This window comes from Malus domestica, chromosome 09, assembly GCF_042453785.1.
Source record: "Malus domestica chromosome 09, GDT2T_hap1".
Classification (NCBI taxonomy): Eukaryota; Viridiplantae; Streptophyta; class Magnoliopsida; order Rosales; family Rosaceae; genus Malus; species Malus domestica.
Window position 1 is genome coordinate 3446381 of NC_091669.1, and position 9988 is coordinate 3456368.

Genomic DNA, 9988 nt, shown 5'->3' on the forward strand with positions numbered 1-9988 from the left:
TGCAACGAGCCAACTGCAAGACAGTAGAGTTCTAGGGTTTGCTCTATATGTATGCTTGGCTCAAAGCTTATTCGTCCAAGCACTGCCAAGCGGACTTTGTAGTCCAATCGGCTTCTTTTTCTCTACCTGTTTCTAACAGCTTCTTGTTTGGGAAATTTGCTTGTTTTCTTGTTGAAATAAGTAGAGGGGTTTCGTTTCCGTTTTCTGCTCGGGAATGTTGTCTTTCTCCTTTGGGAAAAAACCCTAAACTTCTGCCTCCATTTCTTGAGTTTCTTGCAGTTAAACTCTACTTTGATTGGTTGCCCTGCGGGAAAGTCTGCCCTCTTTCTCTTTGCTGCCAAACAAACACATACAATCTTCACTGTATATCGGAACTTCATATTATTCTACTTATGTGGTATTTTTCATCTTAAGTCTTGCATGTGGGAACGAGGTATGCAGTGCAGCCAAGGATGACTTGCCGGCAACAATGCTCCCATACAATATTTGTATATCAACCCTAATCTTGTAGATCTATATATGTATATATGTATATGTGCATAGCATATACATATGGGATGTATCATGTATGTTAATGTCATCTCATGCGTATATGCATGATTGATAAGATACATGATCTTGTGACACTGAGTTGATCGGCAAGTCGTCTCTGGCTACATTTTTGCCTCCTTTTCTCATGCTAGATTTGTGATGACGACGATAACAACCACGATCTCGACAATCATGCATGCAGTGACGGTAGTTGTAGTCATGGGAGCATGTTCTCATGCCATAGACCTCAATTTGAAGGGTTAGTTGGTCTATTTTTATGGAAATCTCGTTTATTTCTTTATGCACTTAACATTATTCCTTGATCTACAGATTTGGGCATTAGCCACATTATGTACTCGAGTTCGAATTTAGATTTGCCTCTCTCTATATATTAGATTAGTTTACAGTATAGAATATCGGTTGTATTAGTTAAAGAAAAACATTATTCCTTCATCTAATCTTTTTGCATACTTTGCAGATGGGAGTCGCCGGCTTGATACATCTAATTTTATTTAAGGTTTCTTGAAGCTGTCTGCTTCGTATATATGTAATGTTTTGAAACTTTCTACATGAAACAGAAGTTAGACAGCTTAGCTTTACTGTCAGACTAATGTCTGTCTTTATTTTCACAAGGTCGGATATCACAGATTAACACAGGACGACTAGCTTGCAAACTTTGCACAATCGTTTTGACTCGGGTAACTTATTATAACTGGTCAATGTTATGTGAGGTAGTTGGGATTGGATTAACTGCTCTCATAACATGAACGTGTTATATGTATACATACCATATATTTCATAAATCTATGAAAAAATGGGATCCCGAGTCGCTACATTTAGTATCGGTACATGCATTTAGTTAAAGTTCAACCACTTAATTAATCTAGTGGAGTTAACTATTCAATGACACCATATTTATATCAAATTTGATATTTGTACCGGATCGATTTTAGTTATATAGTTTCAATCAACATCATTTCTAACATCAAAAGCTATCTATTGAAAACAACTAATTTCTCAAGAAAGTATTCCCATATGCACTTATGATCCTTGATTTGCATCATAATACATAGAAAGAAAAAAAAACAGACAGATTACATATAACAAAAGCCCACCAATCCAAATAACAACTATTAAACAAGCTCTAGATCATACAAATCTCCCAGAAAAATAAATTGTAGAAAGCATATCAAGCAAATTTCAATTACAAAAACGAAAAGGGAAGCGAAATAAATTTATCCAGAGTGATGGAGTGAGCTAGAGAGATATGAGACCTTCCCTGACCAGCAACCCAAACATGAGAACAAAGAGGCCGACTCCGATGCACTGAGTTGGAGAGACGAGAGTTTGAGAATAAGCAGACAGAGTCACTGCAGCACCAACTATTCCAATCACAAAAGCACTTGACTTCGGATCCATTTTCCTTTTTTTTTTGTTAAGAACTTATGAGGAATAAGAGAATGCGTACACTTTTTGACGAACTTCAACGCTGATATAACTGAAATTTTTGATGGGATGATTAGAGTTCAACAGCAACTGAGGTCAACTACTCTTATGGTTGCCTCTTGCATCTCAATTCTCAAGGGCAATGCTTGCCCCTTAATGTTCTCTAAGAGTGCCACAAGTCAACCCTTTAGGTGGATAATCGATAATTTGATGATTAAATTTTGTTTGCCACATTTGTCAATATTTTGAGAATTGAGTCCAATTTTTAAATGTTATGTTTGGTTTGGACGGTGATGTCACACTTCTCTTTGAAAAATCATTAATACTACATAACTTATAATGCTACGAAAAATGTAGGGTGAGGATTGAAGGAATTCAATCAAACGGTTGTGAAAAACATAATTCGTCACAGATACAAATTACTGACTAGAATACGGTATCAGGAATTAAGTCGAATTAATCATAATTAATTCAGTAATTAAGCTTAAGCCGATGTGAATTGCGAAATATTTATCGTTTTTTCTTCTCTTAATTTCAAGCTCATCCATGGCTACCAGAACTTGAGCGGGAAAAGCTTTGCATAATTTTAGACTGCCAACTGCTGATGCGTTTAGTCTTATTTTTGCAAAATTGCTAAAAGTTTACTCCATCTTTGTCTCTTGCATATATGATATCGGGGAAAAGGAGTTACGCTCAAGCACGATCTACATGCAGATGTCGTCTTTTGTGTGAAAGATGTCGCATACATTGCTAGTTTATATAATGAAAATTTGGCTTTAACAAGACAATAACAAATCCATTTTACTAAAATAGGAAAACCAACATCATTGATGCAATCAACACAAAACGCAAATGTCTCATATGCCATAATATATGATTCACGTAAAACAACATGATCACCGATTAGAATTTTGCATTTAGAAGATGAAATTGAATCAAAAATTGTTCATTGTGAAGTTTTAAATTGTATCAATATAGGATCTTGTAAATATTTTCGTATCAAAATTTGTGTCGGCCGTGTTGATTTCCCTATTTTGAAAAAAGGTTTGTCCTTTAACAACTAATTCCTCTAATATAATGGCTTAGAAAACAAAACGACCGACCCTCTTGTCGTTCCGACTTCCACACAAACGCTAATTACCTTTTCTCTTAAACTCTGCTTACGGGTACTGAGAATTCCCTCACTATGGGCCAATGCAATGCATAAATGAGACGAAGAACCACCACCGCCACCGCCGCCGCCGCTCTCTGCGATGGGATGCTCCAACATTTATATTCTCACTCGCCTCACAGACCCTATATCAACCAGGTTCCATCTCTTCACACTTTCTTCTCACTCGTGACTACTCGCCGCCAATTCTCATGTCTCACGGACCCTTCACCGCCGCCATCTCCGCCGACCCCAGATAACAAAACCCACATAGATTTATCTTCCGTTTGTTTCTCTGGAATTGCCCAGTCTGTGTTTTCGAGAAGCTCCCAATTTTTTGACAAGAACAAAGGCAGAGACTTTGCCAATGCTTCTCTGAAAGACCTTCTTTTGGAGATTTATGATGTGGTGCCCGAATACGCTCGTAGAATTAGGCGGGTTTCGGAGCTAAAACCTGAAGATGTGCTCGGATTATTACTGGGTTTTCGGTTTCAGTGTGGGAGAGTTGGGTTTGAAGTTAGAAAGGTCGAGTCTTTGTGGGAGATTTTCAAGTGGGTTAGTGGACAGAGTAAGGGTTTTAAGCATTTTTCGGAGTCGTATGTGGTCATGGCCTCGATGCTTATTCGAGTGGGGTTGCTTAGAGAAGTTGAATTCTTGCTTTCCACAATGGAAAACCAAGAAATTGTATTGAGTAGTAATGAAGTTTTCAGTGATTTGCTTGAAAGGTATGTTAATGCTGGTGAATCAGAAAGGGCCATTTCGATGTATGATCGAATGAGGCGGCATTTAGTCCCTTCATTATCGTGTTATGATGCTTTTCTTGATCATTTAGTTAAAATGAAGAAAACCAAATTGGCTTTTCGAGTTTGTTGGGATATGGTGGAATTGGGTGTGGATTTGAGAGGTTTGAAGGAGGGTACAGTTGAGAAAATCATAGGATTGCTTTGCAGGGATGGAAAGATACAGGAAGCAAGAAATCTTGTGAAGAAGGCTATGGCTTTTGAGCTCAGGCCTAGCAACTCAGTTCTGTATGAAATTACTTGTGGTTATTGTGAGAAGAAGGACTTTGATGATCTGTTGAGTTTCTATGCCGAAATCAAGTGTGCACCTGATGATCTGGCTGGGAATAGGATTATGCATTCTCTATGTAGCAGTATCGGGACAGGAAGGTCGGAACTATATATGCGAGAATTAGAACATTTAGGCTTCAGTCCTGATGAGTTAACCTTTGGGATCATGATTGGCTGGAGTTGTCGTGAACGAAAACTCAAAAATGCCTTCATTTACTTGTCAAATATGTTGGCAAGACAACTAAAGCCCCATAAGTATACCTATAATGCTCTTATCAGTGGGGTCTTTATGGGGGATATGTGGAAGCATGCTGGGGAAATTTTTGACGAGATGGTGGATAGAGGGGTAACACCTAATCTATCGACTTTCAGAATTCTCTTAGCAGGCTATTGTAAAGCTAGACAATTTGATGAAGCGAAAAGGGTAGTTTTTGATATGGCAGGCCACGGATTGGTTCAAAACTCTTCAGTAGAGGATCCACTATCGAAGGCATTTACAATTTTAGGATTCGACCCATTAGCTGTGAGATTGAAGAGAGATAATGATGTGGGGTTTTCTACAACGGAGTTTTATGATAGTCTTGGAAATGGACTTTATTTGGATACAGACTTGGGTGAGTATGAGAAGAGAGTCACCGAGATCCTAGAAGATTGCTTGGTACCCAACTATAATTCACTTACGATGAAAGAATGTGCTCTTGGAAATTTTAAGTGTGCGTTGATGTTGGTTCATGAAATGGTTCAATGGGGGCAAGAATTGTCTTTTTCTACCTTCTCTGCCTTGCTGAAAGGGCTCTCTGCTTCCCCTTCGCATATAAAGGGAATTGCCAATATTGTGGATAAAAAGCTTCACTTGGTAAATCAGCTCGACGAAGAAATTCCAAATTTTATTGTCCAAGCATACATCAAGAAAGGATTGACATCTGATGGGTGGAGAATGTTGAATGAAATGTTCCAAAGGCATCTGAAAATCAATAACGAGACGTATACTGCTGTAATTAAAGGTTTATGCAGGAGAGGAAACTTGAAGGAGCTGCATGTTTGTTGGGATTTTGCTCAACACGACAGATGGTTGCCAGGGTTCAAAGATTGTAAATCTTTAATAGAATGCCTTTGCAAGAAAGAAATGATAACAAAAACGGTGCAGCTTCTTGAAAGTATGCTTATATCCTTCCCTCACTCAAGGTTAGATATATGTCATATGTTCATAGAAAATCTTTCCATTCAAGGTTTTACAAGAACTGCGCATGTATTGTTGGAAGAACTTGAACAGCGTGGTGGCATCCTCGATCGTATGGCTTATAGGTATCTTATAAGGGGATTGTGTAAGGAGAGAGAGTTTCATGTAGCTTTTACGATACTGGACAATATGCTGGCTAGAAATTTGGTGCCATGTTCGGATGTTTTAGTCCTATTAATTCCTCAGTTGTGTAGGGCTGGTAGATATGAAAAAGCCATTTATTTGAAAGAGATTGGTCTAAAAGAGAAATCTTATTCTCCACTTACCATTGATCGTGCATTATTCGAAGGCTGTTGTATTACAGGGAAAGTTGGCGAAGCAACCGCTCTAATACAGAGTATGGTATTGAAGGGGCTACATCCGGATGCTGAAGTTTACAATATTCTGGTTCAGGGTCATTGTAAGATTAACAACTTAAAGAAAGTGAGGGAGTTACTTGGTATCATGATAAGGAACAGTTTCAGCATTTCATTCTCAACTTTCCGCAATTTGGTGCGGTTGATGTGTGTGGAAGGTAGGGTTCTTCATTTGTTGAGTCTGAAGGAGCTCATGATTGGACAAAGTGAGTGTCATGGTCTCACCATTCACAATATTATGATTTTCTATCTTTTCCAAACCGGGAATGCTTTGCTTGTCAATAAAGTGGTAGATCATTTGCAAGAGGAAAAATTGCGGCTCGATGAAGTAACTTACAATTTTCTTGTTTATGGGTTTTCTCGGTGTAAAGATGTGTCAAGTGCTGTGGACCATTTGTGTACTATGATCTCCAAGGATTTCAGGCCAAGCAACCGCAACTTGAGAATGGTTATAACCAGCTTGTGTGGTATTGGGGAGCTTGAGAAAGCCGTGGGGTTGTGTCGAGAAATGGAATTGAGAGGCTGGGTTCATGATTCAATCATTCAAAATGCGATTGTTGAGGGCCTTCTTTCTCAGGGTAAGCTTGAAGAAGCAGAAGGTTTTCTTGACAGGATGGTAGAGAAATGTCTAGTTCCTGAAAATATCAACTATGATAATCTAATTAAACGATTTTGCTCTTATGGAAGACTGAGCAAGGCAGTTGACCTGCTAAACATAGTGTTGAAGAAAGGAAATCTTCCGGCCTCTACCAGTTATGATTCTGTCATCAGCTTTTGCTGCGTGGTTAATAAACTGGACCAAGCTATGGATTTTCTTACAGAGATTTTGGACAGAAATCTCAAGCCAAGCATCAACACTTGGGACATTCTTGTTCACAGTTTATGTCGGGATGGACAAACTGCAGAAGCAGAACGGCTTTTGAATTCTATGGTTTGTGTAGGCGAACCAGTGACCAGGCAGATATATTTGTCTGTAATTAATAGGTATCGTTCAGAAAACAATCTCAGGAAGGCATCAGAGCTCATGCAAAAAATGCAAGAGAGTGGTTTTGAGCCAGACTTTGAGACACACTGGTCTCTCATAAGCAATCTAAGCAATTCTCGTGACAAGGACAACACAAACAGCGGTGGGGGTTTCCTGTCAAGGCTTCTCTCTGCAAGTGGATTTTCCCGGAACAAGAATTCATAACAAAACTATGATAACACAGTAAGTAATCATTCATTCATTCTTTTCCCAACACCACATTTGTAATTCCTGTCTACGTCGCGTATGACTTTAACTAGTTTCCATCTTTAGATGCTTTGGTGGTTGATAGAACTGTAGTCTATAATGTAAAATTAGGTCTCTTATACCGTGAAATGTATATGACTGAGTTTGTCAAACCTGAAAAGAGTTGTACAATACGTGTTCAAGTATACCGTGCTGTAAATGTAACACCGGTTTCTACTAAAACCACATTTTGAATTTCCCTTCTTGAATAGGGTGCTTCTCATGGTTATGAACGGAAAATCGCAGGCATACAGCAAGCGATATAGCCCGAATTCTTAACAAAACTCAAAAGCTGTTGATTGTGCTTATACAGTAGGGCAAGATGCAGTTGTACGTACAGCATTGCAAGCAGTATTGTGTGGGTGGAGTAGAAAGATAAGCGAGAGCTGGCTTATTTTTCCAGCATGCAGGCGCAGGTTTTGGTGTTGAAGGATAATATAAAGTAGGAAAGCATACCAACTCTTCAGTAACAAAACCGACCGTCGATATATAACATTGTTGTGGAACATGGTGGGGAATTTGGAAAATTGTAAATGGAATAAAAAAAAAAGCCAAAAGGTTCTAGATCCAACATCTAAGATTTGCATAATTTGGTTCAATGGAGTAGAGAAACTCTGGTGATAAATCTTATGTCATGGTTGTAAAACCGAAATTTTTTTTAGTGTGACGAGAACACGCTCTGATACATCAAATGTTATAAGACAAGTAGCTGAATTTTTTTTCTCTGTAGCCAACCAGTTGTACCATGACACTTGGTGTACATGGCTGTGTTCTAGGCACACAGAAAAATCTCTCATAAAAATTGCGTAAAGTCATTATTATTATTATTATTATTAATTTTTGTTATAAGCGATAGTGGGAAGAGAAAATTGAACTTAAAATTTCAAGTGCAGAGGTAAATACTATTAACCACTTAAATTACAAATCTTTTGTAAGATTAAGTAGAGGTAACTACTCGTTTTTGGGTTAATAGTTTTTATTTTATTTTTTTTGCAAGATAATTCACGCTAAAGAAGTGAGAAATTTATATTAAGCTACACAATAACTCAACATAATAAATTGATATCAAACTTGCTATTTAGGAGAATCGAACATAAAACTTTCAATTTACAAGTGAAAAAAAACATCACCACACCTATTAAAATGCAGATATATCGTTGATATGTATCTATATTACTAATAGTTTAATATGCTTCAACAATGGATATAATTGTTGATAACACTGCGCACATCTACGATAAGAGCAATCATTGACCAACTCAGTTTTCATGCCCTTGTAGCCTCCAGTTGTCTAACTGCCCCCGAGGGCCCGAAGTCTCAAATTTTCATATCCCATGCACTTTACCAATTTCGTCGTTGATTCACTTTACCAAAATGGGGTCAAATTTGGTGCAGTTGGAGTTGTGTGGTGGCCTTTATTATTTGCTCTAAAATATTTGTATAACAGAGCAAGTACTAGTAGGTGATCTTTTCACTTCATAATTTATGTGTTCCGTCCGCCCAAGGAACCTTTTTCATTTTTTATGAAAATTTTCAGGTCCTGATGCCAACGTAGAGAGACTTTATGAGTTTTTTGCATGCATATAAACAACCCTTCGACTCCTCTTCCATGCACACCAATCAGCTTCCACAACTCGAGTTTGCAAAATCGATTAAAAACCGTGAGTTTAATCAAGCACAAAAAACATTAACATGAAGGCAGGAGCAGCTATTGAGCTTGGTCGTGGTGAGTCCAACTCCAAAGGGATGACTTCGACCGCTGCAAGGGCAGGGGTGAACCGAGGAGCGTCTATCCTCGACTTCATTCTACGTATAGTTGCGTTTCTAGGGACGTTGGTGAGCGCAGTCACCATGGGAACCACCCGGGAGAGGCTTCCTTTCTTCACTCAGTTCCTTCAGTTTCGGGCTGAGTACGATGATCTTCCCACATTCACGTATGTGTTTCTCACCATCAACTTTTCTGTGTTCATTAAAATAATACCCTTATGGCACATAAACTATAGTGAAGTTCTTTGCTTCTTATAAGAACAGGTTTTTCGTGGTTGCGAATTCCATCGTGTGCGCATATCTGGTGTTTTCTCTAGCCCTTTCCGTCTTCCACATCATACGAAGCAATGCTAAGAAGAGCAGGATTATCTTGATCTTCTTCGACACGGTAATACCTCATTACGATTTTGCAAGTTTACATCATAATATCCATTAAGTTCGCTTAACGGAAGTGAGTTTTTATACCGTTGTGCAGGCAATGCTTGCTCTTCTGACGGCAGGCGCCTCCGCAGCAGCAGCTATTGTTTACTTATCACACAAGGGAAGCGCCAAGGCGAATTGGTTTGCCATCTGCCAACAATTCAACTCCTTCTGCGAGCGCATCTCTGGATCTTTAATAGGATCCTTTGTTGGAGTTGTTGTGTTCATCCTCTTAATCTTGCTGTCAGCTGCGGCCCTCTCCAGGCGCTGAGAGTTTCACAAATAAGTGCCAAGTACGCTTCGTGCATCAGTTTGTTAATAGAATTTGTGTGACTCGAGTGTCATCTACGATGTTTGTTTTTCGATTTGATATGAAACGTATATTACTATATTGTGTTAATGTATCCCGTTTCCTTTTCCTTGCCAAATTATTGTATCTCAATTCGACTGCAAATTCGAGTTTGTATAACAAGTGTGACCTAATGTTTCTCTTAAATTTTTCATGCATCTCAAGTTACTACAGTACGTATCATTCGAAAATAAGGAACGAACCAAATTGAAGGCAAACGAAAATGGGTAGCCGCAAAGGGTTCGAACTCATTCCCAAACCAAATAAGAACTTCTGAGAAGAAGCAAAACTTCCTATTAGAACTACTATATAGGTGTTGACCCTAAAAACTACCAAGTTTACGTGGCACACAGGTCGAGTAATTACTAAGCTAACTACGTCATTCGGTT

The 9988-nt window shown here is 38.6% G+C and overlaps 2 protein-coding genes and 1 long non-coding RNA gene across 3 annotated transcripts; all 3 read left to right on the forward strand.

Annotated features, from left to right (window-relative positions):
* The first annotated feature begins 622 nt into the window (after positions 1-622).
* On the forward strand, positions 623-1205 carry LOC139188098 (uncharacterized). Its single transcript, XR_011571277.1, has 2 exons — positions 623-790; positions 1010-1205. It is a non-coding gene; the product is annotated as an uncharacterized lncRNA (long non-coding RNA).
* Positions 1206-3098: 1893 nt separating this feature from the next.
* Positions 3099-7748, forward strand: LOC103442816 (pentatricopeptide repeat-containing protein At5g15280, mitochondrial). Its single transcript, XM_008381616.4, has 2 exons — positions 3099-7000; positions 7276-7748. The coding sequence occupies exon 1, from the start codon at positions 3185-3187 to the stop codon at positions 6980-6982; it is 3798 nt and encodes a 1265-aa protein (XP_008379838.2). The 5' UTR covers positions 3099-3184; the 3' UTR covers positions 6983-7000; positions 7276-7748.
* Positions 7749-8697: 949 nt separating this feature from the next.
* LOC103442366 (casparian strip membrane protein 1) lies at positions 8698-9570 on the forward strand. Its single transcript, XM_008381148.4, has 3 exons — positions 8698-8997; positions 9095-9218; positions 9306-9570. The coding sequence occupies exons 1-3, from the start codon at positions 8756-8758 to the stop codon at positions 9519-9521; spliced, it is 582 nt and encodes a 193-aa protein (XP_008379370.2). The 5' UTR covers positions 8698-8755; the 3' UTR covers positions 9522-9570.
* The last annotated feature ends 418 nt before the right edge of the window (positions 9571-9988 follow it).